Source organism: Cavia porcellus, unplaced genomic scaffold (genome assembly GCF_034190915.1).
Source record: "Cavia porcellus strain 051 isolate PalLab524CR breed Dunkin Hartley unplaced genomic scaffold, mCavPor4.1 scaffold_16, whole genome shotgun sequence".
Classification (NCBI taxonomy): domain Eukaryota; kingdom Metazoa; phylum Chordata; class Mammalia; order Rodentia; family Caviidae; genus Cavia; species Cavia porcellus.
In genome coordinates, this window is record NW_026947499.1 from 28,968,588 (window position 1) to 28,986,846 (window position 18,259).

Consider the following 18,259-nt stretch of genomic DNA (forward strand, 5'->3'; position numbering starts at 1 on the left):
AACGGGCAGTCAGTCGTGAGTTCGATCCCTGGTGCTGATAAAAACAAAAAAGACAAAACAAAACAAACAAACAAACAAAAAAGTAAATAGATAAATAATTTTTAAAAAAAATAAAAAGGGTTCAGTTTGTACTTCAGTGCAAAGGCCAGAGAACCAAGCTTATGCTGGGGGGGCATAAAATTATTTCTCAAAGAAGCTTAACTTACTCTTTGGTTAAAACAAAGAATTTTTATTGATTGTACAATATATTATATTTACAGTTTTAAAAATTCCTAGGAAGGTAACATTAAGATGTCTCATTCCCATCTTTCATGTACCTTACCTCAACCTTTCCCTTAAATCTCATTGATTAGGTTGGGGTGCATTCTTCTAGCATTGTATTAGGTAAATATAAGTAGAGACAAATGCAAATTCTCCCACCACCTTTATACCGCAGAAGCTAATTTAGTAAAAGACTTACTTGAAGATCAGATTCAATGAGAAAAATGCCCAATGCGATAACTGCATCTCTTCGTCTTTCATCTAGTTGGAAGATCCCATGGAAATCTACTGGACACATGCAAAGCAGCTTCTGGACCTAGAAGATAAAATACATGTGTGTAAGCCACATTAAGAATCAATCAGGCTCATAAAAGCCCAATGAGTCCATATAACCAATAAAACACTTTTTTTCAATTCAAAAGTCATACTAGCCAGGCACGGCAGTACACATCCATAGTCACAGCTGCTCAGAAACTGAGGCTCCTATGAAGACTGCAAATTTAAGGCCATGCTGGCCAAGTTAGTGAGCTCTGTGTCCAAATAAAAATAAAAAGCAAAGCACCAGGGATACGAATCAGTGGGTTCAATTTCCAGTTCAATTTCCAGTTCTAAAAAAAAATCATAAAAATGGGGCTTGGAGGTATAACCCACAGGAAGATCACTTGCCTAGAATGCAAGCCCTTGGTTTAATCCCAGAATGTGGGGGCAAAATTACGAAAAGGACATTTCCAGCTATTAAAGTAATTATACACATGACCACAAAATACATATGTTCTGAGGAACATGTGCTGATGATTATAATGATGTACATATACATCATTATATATATGGGGGCTCAATGTCTAAAATCTGTGTTTTGGTTATAGCAAAGACCAGGGTCCCCTCAATAGGTTCTCATCCCTACCTACAGTAATTATGTAGTAATAATTTTTCTGAGGAATATTTTTAAAAATTAAGTGTGCTGCCTAACATGCATGAATCAGTAGGTCTGACTCCAAGTACTGAAAAAAAAAGTATTTGAAAAACAATTGGGGAACTATATATAGATACAACAAAGAGTCAATAAATAATACCCATTTTTATCAGCTATATCACAGTAGTGCCTAGCAGAAGACAGCAAGCAAAGCAATTTATTAGATAAATGGAAAAATCAGGACTATCTTCCAAACATAACAACAACCCCTACCCTTGTAAAAGGAACTGAAAATCTGGACTTAATATGAACACAAGTGAAGACAAGCTTGAGAATCTACCATAAAAAGCATAGGAAACACGAGGACCCTGGCCCTGCTCTTCTGCAATAGATTCAATGAAAAGTTATTTACTGACATTCATATGCTCATTGTGGTAACATTTTTAGTTAAGTATCAAGTGTATTACTTATGGCTTTCCTTTGAAAATTCATTAGGAAATTACCACCATAATTTTTTTTTCAGTGCTAGGAATCAATTGCAGGGCATGCAAGCAAGTACTCTAGCACTGAGCTACATCCTCATCCCTTTTTCATTTCAAGATAACATCTCAGTAAGTTTCCCAAGCCTCAAACTGAGATTCTCGTGATTAGCTTGAATTGCAGGCATTCACCACCACACACAGCATACAGTATTTTTAAAGTATACATTTTTAAATGTATACTTTAAATGTATTTTTTAAAAATACATTTTAGAGAAAAATGTTCCTTGTGTAATCAGAAAAAAAGTTAAGTTAAAATAATAGTATCTACATACAGAGAAATCCAAGCTTTTAATGATTAGTGCTTAGACAAAAGAGCATAACATAACAGGTAAGAACAGAAATGCAGTTTTCCTCCATAAGGAAAATGTAATTCACAGTCAGAGAGACAAATAAAATACAAAGAGAGCTAGAGAACAAACACAAGAGTAATAATTTCAGGGACTTCAGCTACTTCCAAGATCTCACCAATGAATCACTATTCACATCTTCATAGAAGGAGTAGTCACTCCAAAAAAAAAAATACAGAGATTTTTGTTTGTTTTTGAGAATCAAACTGAAGGTCTCACAGGTGAGGCAAGTATTCTGAGTTTTAGACCAAGCCCTTCAGGATTTTTTATTTTTCTTGAGACAGGGACTCACTATGTAGTACAAGTTGGCCTTGAACTCAAAGCAATCCTCCTGCCTCAGCCTTCCAAGTACTGGGATTACAAATGTGTACTCTCCAGGGATTTTTAAATCCCTGTAAATAAAAAATTGAAAAGAAGACTCACAAAAGATTAACTAATTCAATGAGATTTAAATAATGTTGACTGAGTCAATATCGAACAGAAGGAAAAAACTCAGGACCCTAATAAGGTCTACGTCCTTTGCTTTGTCCCATGCACTATTTTATCAATACCCTGCTCCAAACACAGAAGATACACTATCCTACATAGTTGGGAGGTGATGCTAACATAAGGAACAGTGTGGAGACTCAGAAACATACCAAAACTGGTGCAGTATAGTTATTAAATATGACAAACGGTAGCTGTACAAAAAAAATAGCTCATCAATAGTCCTACATGCCCAGGCATATCCACCTATATTTTTGTTTATTGTAATACTGAAGATTGAATCTAGGGCCTCACATATTCTAAGCAAGCACTCCATTACTGAGCTAAATTCCCATTTGATATTGACTCACTTATCAACAATAATTTAATCTCGTTGACTTAACCTGTTGTGATTACTATGTATTTTTCAGAAGGGTCTTGCTGTGCTGCCCAGGATGATGTCAAACTCCTGGGCACAAGTGATCTATTTTTGCCTAGAAAAATATGAATCTCCTATGAACTGAGATTCTAGGTAGATACCACTGTGCTCAAATATACTTAAAAGTTTAGATTTCTTTGCTGTCAGTGTTTTTCTCTACCTTTAGAGATTTCTTTGGGGGCAGGGTAAGGGTCATACTTGGGTTTTTGTTGTATATAAGTCTAATGTTGATAACTTTTATTTTGTTTTGTGGATTTTTTTTCTTTTTCGGAGTTGACAACTCTTAGCTAGTAAAGAAATCCACATTTTTTTTTCTTTTTCATTTTTATCGGTACCAGGGATCGAACTCACAACTGCCTGCTTGCAAGGCAGGTGCTTATGCCGCTGAGCTAAATCCCCAGCCCCAAGAAATCCACAGTTGAGTCAGATATCTTGGCTCTGACATAGGCCAGCTGGTGGCAAGCAGATCTTTATGGGACTACAGGGCATAATGTGTCTGATGCAAAGGCATAGCCACTATCTGGAGTTAGTATGCAACATTACAGAAGCATTTTCCAAGCTACTCATCTTCAGTGATATCCTTCAGAGTCAGTCAAGAGACATGACAGTCAGTCAAGTCACTGGGTCTTTTAATTTACTCATTCACTATTTACTGGACACAAATGCCATGAGGCACTGCCCTGGGTGCTGTGGATGCAGAGCAAAGTAGACATCTTAAAGAGGGCCCTGGCTCTCATTCTAGACAAATAAATGAGAGTGTAATGACAAATATAAAATAAAAATAAAAGGTTCAGTTCTCCCTATAGAAAATAAGAGAAAAAAATATCCTTCATTCCCTCTGTAAGCATTTACTTCATAAAACTTAAAATTGTATGAACTTCCTCTTTTCTTTGAAATGATTCTAAATCGTTTTGAAGACTAAGCAAGTCTTTGATCTACAAATGTTTTTCTCAGTGACCTAGGAGTCACCTGTTTGAAATGCAAACATCCCAGTTTCCCAGGAGATCAGAGCCTAACTTCCCTAGATATCTCACTCCAAGATGCAAAACAACCTCATGTCTTAAAGGTATGAAAAGTTTTTCCTCTGGACAAGGCCAAACGACTAACACAGATGGTCACCCCATGTGTTGATCAGTTTTCTCTTATTGCTGGGACAAAATATCCAACACCCAAAGTTAAAGGAAGAAAGGTTTACTTATCTCACAGTTTGTGGAGGTTTCAGTCCATACTCAGCTGGCTGCAAAGCCAAGTGGCATGTGGCAAAGGGCAACAGTTCATGGCAGCAGAAAACAGCAAAAGCAGTAAGAGCAAACAGGGAGGAGCATGGAGAAAAGATTCCTTCTGTCCCTTACATTGTATGTAGGCCACCCATCTGAGGATGGGTACAGCACTCACACCCTTAATCCCAACATTGGACCATGAATCAATCACAAATTCTATAAGTTTTCTCCCATGACTATATGAGGCTTTGGGGAGGACATCCAGACACAAACCATAAAACCCCAATTACAATAATGTTGGGATGAACTATGTGCAACATGTGGTACTCAATCTTGTATTATTTAAGTTAATAAATATATATAACAGGTTGTACCTATTTGGAAAGGATAAGAATTGTTTCAGCCTTCGCACTCTCTCAGCAGACTGCCCGTGGTTGTATCACATTTTGGTTTAATGCTTATTCAGTTATAAAGATATAAAGATGTTTTCTTTTTCTAGTACCTTTATGGACAGTATTCCTGGGTTGGAAGATTTTCTTTTTAAGTATAGTTCCCTATCAATGGTACTTGAAACATTACATTTTTGTTTTTTGTTTTTGTTTCTAAGACAGGGTCTCACTATGTAGTTCAGCCTTGAACTCATAACAGACATCCTGCCATAGCCTCACAAATGCCAGAATTACTAGCATGTGCCACCACACCAAGCAGAAGATTACTTTTGATGGGGTGATCAGAGTGTCTAGAAGCTGTCCATTAAACTGGAGATCTGAAAAAGATGGAAGCATTCAGAATATATCAGGAAAGAGCACTGGATGTGGGAAAGAGTATACGGACATCAAAATATTCAAGTCCAGGCAAAGATAGTCTCCACAGGGCTCCACAGGCCAGACTGGCATATAGATTGTAGTCTAATAACATTGGAGATGGGCAAAGAGGCCTTAGTGACTCTTGAGTTTAGAACTGAGGTTTAAAAGAATCCCTCTAGTTAGTGCACAGAAAATGGATCTTGGAGAACAAAAATGATAGCAACAGAGAAATAGTCAAGAAACCCTAAAGAAGTCCAGGCAAAGATGGTTATGACCTGAATGAACTGAGACAGAACGACCAACTCAAGATGTTCTGGAAGATTTGATGATAAGTGGGAAAGGGACGTGAAGTAAGGATTATTTTACTTGCCTCTTTGTCACACTAAAAATATCCAAAGGTCAACATCCAGGACAGGAAGTGAGGTATAGAAACATGCCATGCAAGTAGTAGCTAAATGAGTATTTATTCTGGAGATCATTGGGTTAATAATAGTAAACACAACTGCTATTTTCAGCTCCTCCTACCAACTACTGGGGACTGAAAGCAAGGCATCTGCACTAAGCTACATCCCTAGCTCTTTCATTTTTTTTTTAATTTTAAGACAGGATCTCACTAAATTGCTAAATTGCTCAGGCTGGGCTCAAATATATAATCCTTCTGCCTCAGTCTCCCAGAATGCTGGGATTTTACACGTTGAGCCACAATACCTGGCATTTCCTTAGTTATTTGAATGACTTCAGTAACATCAACAATGCCAGCTACTCCACTACTAAGGAAAATGACTAATACATGTATCTGCCCTCTCAGTCCCTCCAAGACATCAATCATCACTTACGATCTTTGGATTCTTGTTTGTGACACCATTGACATGAATGAAAGAATGCACAGACAAAAGACATGTTTACTCTCCCCTGGCATTAGATCCTGAGATCTACTCATAGTTTGTAAATAGACTTGACACAGACCAGTGCAACAAGTTCTCCCAATATTCCTCTCTCCTACGGGTGTGGGAGGAACCAGCCTCTCCTGGCACTTACCCAGAGACCAAAGGTTAGCTCCAAGGCCTCCTCTTTTATGTAAGAATAGATTTTCCCTTAAAAAGCAGGTGCTTTGGGGTGGGTTGAGTTAGATTTTTGTTTGCTTATTTCTTTGTTTTTTAGGTATTAGCACATTCTTATCTGGAAACCAACACTGCAAATGGACACAGAACTGAGTAAGAATTCAGTATAAGCCCAGGGAATGTGGTACACGCCTATAATCCCAGAATTTGGGAGCCTGAGGCAGAAGGATCATTGCAAGTTTCAGGCCAACCTGAGCTATAAAATGAGCTATAAACTAGCCTAGACTGCATAGTGAGATGCAGTTTTAAAAAAAAGAATTCAGCATCATCACCATGTCTAAACCTTAAGTTTCTGCAGCTGTCACCCCACCAAGAGAGAGATCTGAAGACAGCACAATTTTTAGGACTCAGATCCTTGTCTCTTTGGAGTGCCAAGGTCCATGCCCTCTAACTTCAAGTATCTAGACAGTACTCTGAGCTACTGTGACTTCAGACCTTCCATACCCACTCAATTAAAAATATTTAAATAGAAATTATTTCTGGGGGCTGGGGATTTAGCTCAGTGGTTTAAGTGCCTGCCTAGCAAGCACGAGGTCATGAGTTCAATCCCAGGCACCAAAAAAAAATTATTTCTGACAATTAAAGAGATTACACTAAAGGTTGAACCTGTGGTTTTAAAATGTAAAGGGGAAGTCAGGCATGATGGTACATGTCTGGATTCCCAACAGTGAGGAGGCTCCCTGCAATTTCAAGGCCAACCTAGTCTACACAGTGAGTTCAAGGCAAGCCTGAACTACATAGTGAGATCCTAGCTCAAAAAACCAAAAAATGAATGAATGGATGGATGGATGAATAATGTGAAGGGAAAACATCAAACAGAATAAACCCAAAGAACTAGAAAATGAACCAGTGACTTATGAACTTAAGAATAGTAGAGTAAGCAGAGAAATAGCCATCCCAAAGATGTGTTAATCCTGAATTGGTAAATACATCATTTTACATGGCAAAAGAGATCTGAAAATTTTACTAACTCAAGCACTCTGAAATGAAGAAACTATCCTAGATTGTTAATGCACATAATATAATCACAAAGGTCCTTAAAAGTAAAAGGCAGAGCGGGCTGGGGATTTAGCTTAGCGGCATAAGCACCTGCCTTTCAAGTGTGTGGTCGTGAGTTCAATCCCCCGTACTGATAAAAAAGAAAAAGACAAAAAAAAAGTAAAAGGCAGAAAGGGAAGTCACAACAATGAGCTATAAGGTCAACCCACCATAGCTGCCTTTGAAGATGAAGGGACCATGAACCAAAGAATGAATATTCTAGAAGTCTGCCTACAGAAAATGGAAAGGCCTGGAAATAAGTTCTCATTTAGAGTCTCTAGAAAAATAAGCCACACACCATCACCTGTTAGCCCTGAGACCTATGTCAGGTTTCTATTCTATGAAATTGCAAAACAATAAACGTGTTGCTCTAAACCACTATGATTATGGCTTTCATTATTAAAGCAGCACCAAGAAACTAGTACCAGTGTCATAGAATACCAAACGAAACTCAAAGCTTGGATTGTCTAAGAAAAAAAAAAATGAGTAACCAGATTACAAGTAATATTTATTTCCTTTTTTTTCCTGTTTTCCACATTTTCTATAAAGAACACTGAAAACTTCAGATCAAAAAAAAAATTACATTGTAGAAATAACATTACCATTATAAATGTTGGGGCTGGGGATTTAGTTCAGTGGCATAAGCGCCTGCCTTGCAAGCAGGCAGTCACGAGTTCGATCCCTGGTACTGATAAAAAAGAAAAAAGAATGCCTCACCATTATAAACGTTGTCATTCTTATTTGTAAAGGGCAACAACATTTATACTTTTAGAGCTCAGAAAATAAGAAAAGCATATATTTTAATAAATAGAATTCAGATAATTCAAGACCAACGAACGTAAAATGGGCAGAAGACCTGGATCAAACAAACAAAATAAATATTTTCTGTATGCAATGGTTCTTTAAGTTCTTTAGTTTCAATATTTTATTATCAATAATACTTCTATTTAAATAAAAACTTCAATCTAAATAGAATGGCATTTGTTTTTTAAACTGGACAAGACATGCAGCTCTTTTGGCCCCAACTTAAGACTTCCTATGGCTCCAACAACACACACTGAGATACAAAATGCCACAAGAGACTCAGATACATAAAGTTAAATCTCATAAAACTATCTTGAAAATATTTCATAGCTCCATGTAGATAAAAAGGCAAATCTGTAATTTATTAACCCCCCCAAATCACAGAAAAAAAAAACAGAATATAGCATAGAGCTTTCCATGGAATAATTTCTACAAAGAAATACAAGTTCAACTCTTACACTGAAATGATGCCCAAGATGTCACATGACATCTCTGAAATGCAAGCAGAATAGGCACTGGGCTGGAAGAGGTCATACAGGTTCACTTACCAAATGTTCATTTTCAGGCAGTTCATGTGTTCTCCTATCCTAGTTTTATAGATTACTAAGCCTACATAGGTTAAGTACAAGTGAGGCAACAGGCTCTTCATTTGACTCTGACTTTTGGCCCTCTGTTCTCTAATATTACTATTTCTAGCTCATACACCTTCAACACTTCTCCAATTAAATCTCAACCCACACTCTCAGCCTGGCAGCTTCTATACATTCAGGTCTCTATAAATCAACTTTCACTTCTTGTCAGGACTTTTTCATGGTTTTCATCCATCTACACCATTTTACCCAAACTCCTATAAAAAAAAGTTTACCCATTCTTCCAAAATCCATGTCAATTGTCTCTTGCTTCTTTAACTTTTTCAGATCCTAGGAACTTCAAAGAATCTATTATATCTCTCAATGGCTAACATGGAATTTTGTACTTCTCTTGGAATAATTATCTTTCTTATAGTTTATTTTGGAATTGCTTGTGTACTTATCTACTGCTCATTTTAGATGGGACTATGAGCTTCTCATCATTGTATATCAGTATACCCTACACATCAGAACTGTAATGTTAAACTACTTAGTGGAATGAAAGTGACCAATGTTACAGATCTTTGATGAGATAAGGAAAGAAAAGAGATATAAGAACATTAGAACTCAGCTTCCTAGTGCAGGGTTAACTATGCTCTGATACCTATCCTGTAATTAGCACAGAAGTCCTCCTTTACTCACAGGGACATGTTTGAAGACATGCTGTGGATGCCTGAAACTGCAGACAGTACTGAAACCTTTAATCGAATGTCTTTCTCATCTTTTTTTTTTTCTTTTTGCGACAAGATCTCACTATGTAGCCCAGACTAGCCTCAAACTCTTGGTGAGCTTCCTGTCTCAGCCTTCCAAGTTCTGAGATTACTAGTGTATACCACACACAGGTTGTCTTTCTCATCTTAACTAAGCACTTATCATGAACTGTGACGATAACTTTTATAGTTTGGAGCAACAGCAAAACTAACAAATTTCTTTTTCTTTCTTCATTTCATGGATAGATTTGATTTATTGTAGGATCTTAGTAGTTACAGCATGGAGGAGAGAAAAAAATGGCGGCTTGCTAGGGGCCTGAGTGCAGAGTCTGCGGAGAAATCAGGTCAGATGCTAGAATATGACAACATGGAGAGGGCCAGGCGAATGGATAACGATTCTTATTAACCAAAGAGGTAACCAAGGGAAAAATAAAAACTAGAAAGAGGAAGGAAAGGTGCAGTGGAGAGCTGAAGCCTGACAGGCTCACTGAGCCCCGTTCAGCGCCTGTACTAGGCACCTAGGAAATCCAAGGTCGCGCTGAGACCGTGGCTGCCGGTAACAGGAGTCGGTGACCCTTAACGGAAGGATGTGGCACAGTGAGCAGTGGATCTAAGGGGAAAAGCTATATTAGCTCTTGGTGACTACTGGAAATTGAGACCTGGGGCCCTGCAAAGCAGCCAAAGCCACCTGGCCGTGCCGGAGTAGACTGCATGAAGCTCCTGGGCCCGTATGCCGGATACTGCGCAGTTTTCTGACTGATCCATGCTGTGCTGGGAACGCAGTGAAGACACACGGAACCATGTGCAGTGAACCCAAGAGGAAGATCTGCATTGAGTCCGGGTGAGTACTAGGGACTGGGTCTGCGGCTGCTGTCACTGGCTGGAGGACATCTTGGAGTTGGGCAGAGCCCTGTGCTGCGGTGACATCAGTCCGAAGCCCCTGGTGCAGAGAGAACTGGCAGAGTCTGCTGGGGCGGAACAACGCCTCTGGTTGGGACCCAACAAGCAGATACAAAATTGTTGAGACTCTGTGACATCTACAAGGTACAGCCTAACTTGCAGATTGACTGGCACAGAGACTAGAGGCTAGCCTGCACCGTCCCTGCATCCCTGCCTATACCTCAGATAACAGCAAATTGGGGAGGGCAGCCAAAACTCTAGTCAGCACGCTTCAGAAGACCCTAAGCAATACGGAGAGGGCCAAAGACCCCCAGGACACACAGTCTGAAAGAAACCAGAAATATGACAAGAGATAAAAATTTTTAAAAATCTCCAGCTGCCGAACCTGGGAAAATAAGCCCAGGAGAAGTAAATACAAAAGAGAACCAGCACAGTAACTATCCAATACTAGACATAGCATCAGCCGATATAAAGAAATACCTTCATGACCTCACAGACAAATTTAAAACTGTACTTCTGATCCAAGTGAGACAAGATATAAAGAGATTAACTAAAGAAATGATAAGCCCCACCCAAGAGAACACAAATGGAAGAACGGAGGAAATCAGAAAAGAAAGAGAAACCTCTGATGAATTTAAACATAACCTAGAATACATGAAACAGATCCAAAGAGATTACCAGGAAACTAAAAACTCCATTGAAAACTGGCAAAATGCCTTGACAGAAACTAAAGTTAACCTTTTGAAAGTTAAAGAGAGACTTATGATATATGGTCAGGAAAAAAAAGACCTCTTAAAAATAACTAGGAACCAAAAAGAAACAATTCAAAGGCTAGAAGACAACAAAAGGATACATAAGTTAAGAATAAAGCACCTGAGCGAGGAAGCAGGAGTAACCAAAAATGAACTACAAAGAATATTCACATATATTAAAAAAAAACTTCCCAAGCATAGGAAAAAGAAATGATATCCAGATAAATGAGGGATACAGAACTCTAGCCACCTACAACCAAAACAGATTTACACCCAGACATATAATAATCAAGATTCCAGAAATCCACCAAAAGAACGGAATACCAAAAGCAGCCAGGTAAAAGAAGCAGATTACCTACAATGGGAAAATTATCAAAATAACAGCAGACTTATCAACACAAACTCTCAAATTGAGAAGAGCCTGGGGAGAAATTATCCAAGCCCTAAAAGAAAATAATTTGCAACCAAGACTGATGTACCCAGAAAAACTCTCTCTCAAAATTAATGGAGAAATAAGATGTTTCAAGACAAGGAGGAACTGTGGGAGTTCATGGCCAGCAACTCAACCCTACAGAGAGTGCTGAAGGACATTCCACAAAGAAAGAGGAAGGGATACCAGGATTCCAGCAACAGTGGCAGAGAGGCCTCAAGGAACGGGGCAGACAGTGGAATGAGGGAATAAGGTAGACAAATTATAGCAGTAAAGTGGAGTAGCAGACATGAGGCAGAGACGGTAAGCTATAATCTTTAATATACATAGCCTTGATACACTAAAATAAAAAAAAAACAGGCAGATTGTATTAGGAGACAGGCTCCATCGAGATGCTCTGAATGGGAAATACAGTCAACCTGAAGCAGGGTTAATAAACTGAAACTCAAAGATGAGAAAGCGAAGCTATATGCAACAGGAAACCAGAAAGAAATAGGGACAACTCATCCAGCAGCCACAGATAGATTGGAAAGCTATGACACTTTTGGGCAGTGTAGAACTATACAGCTGAAAGGAAGGAAAACCCTATGACTTTAGTGAGTAAAGCAGTACAGCTCAAGATCAAGCTCAGGGATAGAAAGGTTCAGCAGCACTCAGACAACAGGCTGGCCCCTAATCTAAAAACTAAAGGGGCTAGTGAGACCCAAAACATACAAAGCATCCTGAGAAAGGGAAAGGTAAAAAAATAGCCTAAAAAGGGAAGGCAGAGGTCATTGTTAATAGTGTATCAGGATTTAAGTCACAGGAGTCTTATAGCTCTGTTTAGTTTGAATTTATTTTGTTCCGGTGTGTCCACTCATACCAGATTTGAGGGCACAGACATGTAACCCAAAAATAACAGGTTACACCATGGTAACTATCCTTAATTTCCTATTAACTTAAACTGAAACCTGAATTACTTACACTGTCTTACTATGACTGATCTTATTTGAATCTGGTTTGTTAGACTGCAGTTTTACCTTGGCTGATTTTATTCGAATTTGGTATGCTTGATAGTATCAAGTCTAAAAGTAGAGGCAACTACTCTAAAGATGACAAGATGTAAAAGATATCCTTTCCGGTTTTGATTATTAACCACTCTCAAGTTCTACAATGTTTTCAAAGTTGTGTTTTTATAAAAATAGCTATGTAATACTATGCTTAACTATATTAAGCCTGATGATCTATTGAAAATAACAAGAGAAAGCATAGTAACTACGGTAGATCACCTAATATTGTAGTCTTATGTGTCTTTTTCATTGCATGTTTTTCTAGGAATTTGTTTTGCTGTCTTGTTGTGATTTGGTTTTCCCTATAATACAGAGAGGATAGATATATATGTAGAAATTCACACATGGGAAGAATTTTTTAAACTATTTACAGGAACAGATTATATAATGCAAGTTTTAATGAACAGATACTCCGAAGATATACTAAGATATACTAATGCTAATTCTGTAGCATTATAATATAAAATCTAGCAATACTATTATTCACTGTTCAGAGTGATAGTAGTCTAGTCTTTTAAGTTCAATTTCAGCATATGTAAAGATAAGGACAGCTACTACAAAGAGAATGAAGGACACTATGGTAGTCATTAGTGTCTTCCCCAATGTCAGATCTTGAAGACCTAAAATGCCTTCATCATCCTGTAATGATTTGATTAGTTCTATAATATGCAGTATGTATTCAATGTGTGCAAAGATGGGGACAACTATTTGGAAGAAAACTAGAGACAATAAAATAAGACAGTGAAGATCTCCAGTGGACTTGCTTCGAAATCTGTATTTCTTTAAATTATTTCTTTTTGAACTGTTTTGTTCTGTTTTATATGTTTAATCTTACCTTCTTTAAGATAAAAAACAAGTGTGTAGGACTGATAACCATATTACTAAGTTTTTGTTGGATCACTGAGCAGAACTGTTGGCAGTGTCACTATTTTAACATCACTTTACATACTTTAATTTTGTAACCTGAACAACTATTTCTAAGATGACAATATGTAACTTATCAACTGGTGATTTCTTACTGTTTATTTTTCTGTAATTCTGTATTATTTCTACCTTTTTCTCCGTTTTTTTTTTTTTTTTTGGTTTTTTTTTTCTCTTTAAATAAAAAAAAATAGACAATAAAAAGTAGTCACAGCACACAATTTTTTTCTTTTCTTATAAAGCCAAGAATTTGCATCTTTTTATTTAAACAAAATACAGCTTCTTTTTGGCATATACAAATTGCCAACACCACTACTCTTGACCTTTAGGGCCATTATTAATAGTTACCCAAACATAAACACTTTGATACTGCAATATTTAACCTGATAACCAAAATGGCTACTAAGTGACTTAGAAGGCAGGTAACATATACAGTACAGAAACACTAGACAAACAGATGTTTCACATCCCAGGCAGGATGGAGCAGAACAATGTGAGATTTAATCATGCAATCCTAGCAGTATAAAATTCAAAACATGTTTAGTTTTGGACATTTCCATTTCATAGTTTTTGGTCAACAGTTGAACAACTGAAACCAAGAAATGGAATACCATGGATAAGGAAAAAAAAACTACATCCACAGGGTTCTGACATTCGACTAGTACTAAATAAATACCTGCTTCACTGAATGAATGGAGGGGTAGAAAAAGCAACACTCAAAAAAAAAAAAAAAAAAAACACTCAAATGAAATGAATCCCTCACAAGTCCTAGAATGTAGCAAAAATTCCAAAATTAATATAAATGACACAACATCTATTGTATAACACAAATCAGAAACCAAATGATTGAGGGTCTGGCATAAGGTCACGGATCTGATGCAAAATATTCTCAGAAACTGGACTCTAATGAGAATATCAGAAAATTAGAATCTGGGCCCCATCAAACTTGTCACACACATCTATAATGAAGAACTAGTTCTGGTAAGTATTATTCTCCAAATGAAAACAGCCAACTCTCATTAAATCTGTATCATATGCCAAGTACTGGTCTACATTAACTCATTTAATCCTTAAAACAACTTATTAGGTAGACATTATCATACAAATGAAGAAATGACTCCCAGAAGTCAAAGTCCTAATGCAGAATAAAGCTTTATAATCCCTTTTTTTTTTGGGGGGGGAGGAGAAAGGGGAAGAGATAGGGTCTTGCTATATAGTTCAGGTCAGTCTTGAATTCACTATGTAGCCCAAACTGACCTCAAACTTGAGGCAATCTTCCTGCCTCAGCCTCAGCAAATGCTGGCATTACAGATGTGCATTACCACACTTGGCTCTTATGTTGGATTTTTGAGGCAAAGACTTGCTAAGTAGCTCAGGATGACCTCATACTAACAGTGACAGTTCTCCTCAGCTTCCCAAGGGCTGGGATTACTGATGTATACTACCACACCTAGCTATAATCTTTTTTAAATGAGAACACCATTAAGTGATTTTTTCAGAATTTTATAACACAGTGGCAAATTGATGTTTTGGGGGCTGGGGATTTAGCTCAGCAGCCTGCCTTGCAAGCACACAGTCGTGAGTTTGATCCCCAGTACCAAAAAAAAAAAAAAAAAAAAAAAAAACAAAAAAATTGCTGTTTTTAGGTCACTATTATGGGTCAGTAAGCTCAAAACCCTCCAGAAATAAAAAAATGAAAATAACTTTGTTTATGGAACATGTTTGCAGGACATGATGATTACTTTCATCGTGGGGAATTGGTACATGCATGTAATACCTCAACTCTTCTTCCCCCTTCTGAGACCTCTATTTTATTAGGGGTTTTTTCCAACATCATGCTTATTTATTTTATAAGTTTCTACCAAATTAATTATCATAAACACAGACTAACGGCCAGACTAACAGGCCAAAAAATATATAAAACACGTAAGACAAATTATAATACTAAATCAAGGCACACTTTTAGATACATTGGTCATACCAGATTACAGTAAGTTTTTTTTTCTTTTTCCCCTCTATTGTGTCTTTTATTTTGACTTTATTTATACATTGGATTTCTCATATAACAGAAACAATGAGATATTTAAGCTTGTATATTGGATTTACTTCACTCAATATTACAGTCTCGAGGTGAATCCATTTTCCCATAAATGACTCAAATTTATGTTTTTTATGGCAAAGTAGTACTCAATTATTTATAAATACCATATTTTCTTTATCAATTCATCTGCTAATAAGACATATAGGCAGCTTCTAAGATTTAGCTAGTATGATTGTGTTGACTATAAATACAGATATGCATGTATCTCTGTAATATATCTTTAACTATTTTGGGAAGATATCAAAAAGGAGAATAGAGAAGTCAAATGGAATTTCTACTTTTAGTTTTTTGAGGAATCTCCATACTGATTTCCACAGTGGTTGTACTAGTTTACATTCCTACCAACAAAGGAGAACGGTTTCTTTTTCACAACAGCCTCTCCAAAATGTTACCATTTGATTTCTTGAAGACAGCCATTCTTTCTAGAGAACGACAGAATCTTAATGTTGTTTTAATTTGTATTTCTCAAATGACCAACAATGCTGATCATATTTTCTTATATTTATTGGCCATTTGTTCTTCTTCATCTGAGAAATATGTGTATTCATGTTAGATGCCCTTTTTTTACTGAGTCTTTAAATTTGAAGGTCTAATTTTTTTTTTTTTTTGGAGTTCTCTAAATATTCTGGATATTAGTCCTTTCTCTGAGGAGCAGCTGGCAAAGTTTTTTTTCCCATTCTGTAAGTTGTCTCTTCAATCTGTTGGTGTTTCCCTTGCTGTACCATAGTTTTTTTATTTGATGGGATCCCATTTGTTGATTCTTGGTATTATTTCTTATACAACTGGGGCTCTGTTCATAAAGTCTGCCTACACCTTTGTTGTTTAAAGAGTTTTACCTACTACTTTGAATTCCAGCAGATTAAGTGTTTCTGTTTTAATATTTAGATATTAGCTTCATTTGTGAGAGATATAGGTCTAGGTTTAGTCTTCAGCAGGTGGATAGCCAGTTTTCGCAGCACTACTTGTTAAAGAGGATACTTACTTCCAGTGAAAGTATTTGGCCCCTTGGTCAAAGATAACATAGCTGAATGTGCCTGTAGTTGTTTCTGTATTCTCTATTCTGTTCCACTGATCCATAAATCTGGATTTTTTTTGTTTTCGTTTTACTCAATATGATGCTAGTTGAATCACTTTGTAGTACAACTACAGCTTTGTAATATAACTTGAAGTCTGAGATTGTGATAACCCCTGCCTTGTCCTTGTTGTTCACAACTGCTTTTGCTAGTCTAGATCTCTTCTGGTACCATATGCAATTTAATATTGCTTTCTCCAGTTCTGTGAAGAATGCTATTGGTATTTTTATTAGGGTGTATTAAATCTACGTAACATAAGATGACAATATGTAATCTATTAACTAGTGATTTCCTACTGTTTATTTTTTCTGAAATTCTGTATAACTTGTACCCTTTTTCTGCTTTTTTTTTCTTTTTCTCCTTAAATAAAATTTAAAAAATAAATAAGTAAAATCTATGTAACAGTTTTAAAAGAATGGCCATTTTGACTGGCAGTTCTGCCTACGAACAGAGGATATCTTTCCATTTTCTGATGTCTTCTTTGACCTCCTTTTCAAAATACTGTCGTTTTCATGGAGGTCTTTTACTTCCTCAGGTTAATTCCTAAGTATTTCATTTTCCTTGGTGCTAATCTGAAAGGTATTATTTCCCTAATTTCTCTCTTGCCGAGTTTATTATCAGGGTATAGGAATGCTAGTGATTTGTGAGTGCTCATTTTATATCCTGCTATACTACTGAATTGTTTTTAATTCTAGGAGTCTTTCAGTGGAGTGTTAAGAATCTGTGTAGAGGAGCATGTCATCTACAAATAATAATGAAACTTCCTTCCCTTCTTATCCACATCATTTTTATTTCTTTCTGTTTTTTAACTGCTCTGGCTAATGTTTCAAGAAATATATTGAACTCAAAACCCTAACCCTAACCCTAATCCTGAACTATACACAGTGAGACCCTGTCTCAAAAAAGAAAAAAAAAAAAAAAAACTATACTGAACAGGAGTGGTGACAGTGGACATCCTTGTCTTGCTGCTTATTTTACAGGGAAAACTTTCAGTTTCTCCTTTAGTATGATGTTGGCTACTGATTTATTACAGATGGCTTTTATCAGGTTGAGATAAAGACATTCTGTACCTATTTTCTTTGGGATTTTTATCATGAAAGGGTTTAGATTTTGTCAAATATTTTTTCTGCATCTATTGTGATAATCATGAGATTTTCTGTGCTTGCTTCTGTTTATGTGGTATACTATATTTACTGATTTGCATATGCTGAACCATCCCTGGAATGAATCCTACTTGGTTATGATATACGATCTTTTTGCTGATTTACTGTTCTGTTTGCTAGTATCTTATTGAGAGTTTCGTATCTATGCTCATTAAAGAGATTGGTCTACAGTTCTCTTTTTTTGGCTGGCTCTTTTCTGCTTTTAGAATCAAGGTAATGGCTGCTTCCAGGAATGATATTGGGAATACTGTTTCCCTTAATGTTTTCATCAAAGAGTTTGAGGAGAGCATTTTGCTTTCAAATGCTCCCTATTCATTGAATAGCTATCTATTATTTCTCTGTTCTTCTTTTTCTCCACCTTCAAATAAACCGACTTATCTTAGTTTAAACTCAGTTTCTTTAATGTTTTACTGACACTAGGTTCACAATCACCAGGAGCTGCATTTCCCAGCACAGTAGAGGCTTCCAGTATGTGGATAAAGATGATGATGAGAGAAGAACAGCAGGTGTAGCTGAGCAGAGTAGATTTAAGGAAAACTCAGAATGCAAGAAACTAAGAGAAGCCAACAGCAGAA

At 36.8% G+C, this 18,259-nt stretch overlaps 1 protein-coding gene across 1 annotated transcript in view; it reads right to left on the reverse strand.

Annotated features, from left to right (window-relative positions):
* Positions 1 to 18,259, reverse strand: part of Pi4ka (phosphatidylinositol 4-kinase alpha) — a 148,211-nt gene that overhangs the window by 107,605 nt on the left and 22,347 nt on the right. The window contains exon 2 of the mRNA XM_063226035.1: positions 461 to 577. Coding sequence (XP_063082105.1) covers positions 461 to 577 — 117 coding nt within the window. The remainder of the gene's footprint in view (positions 1 to 460; positions 578 to 18,259) is intronic.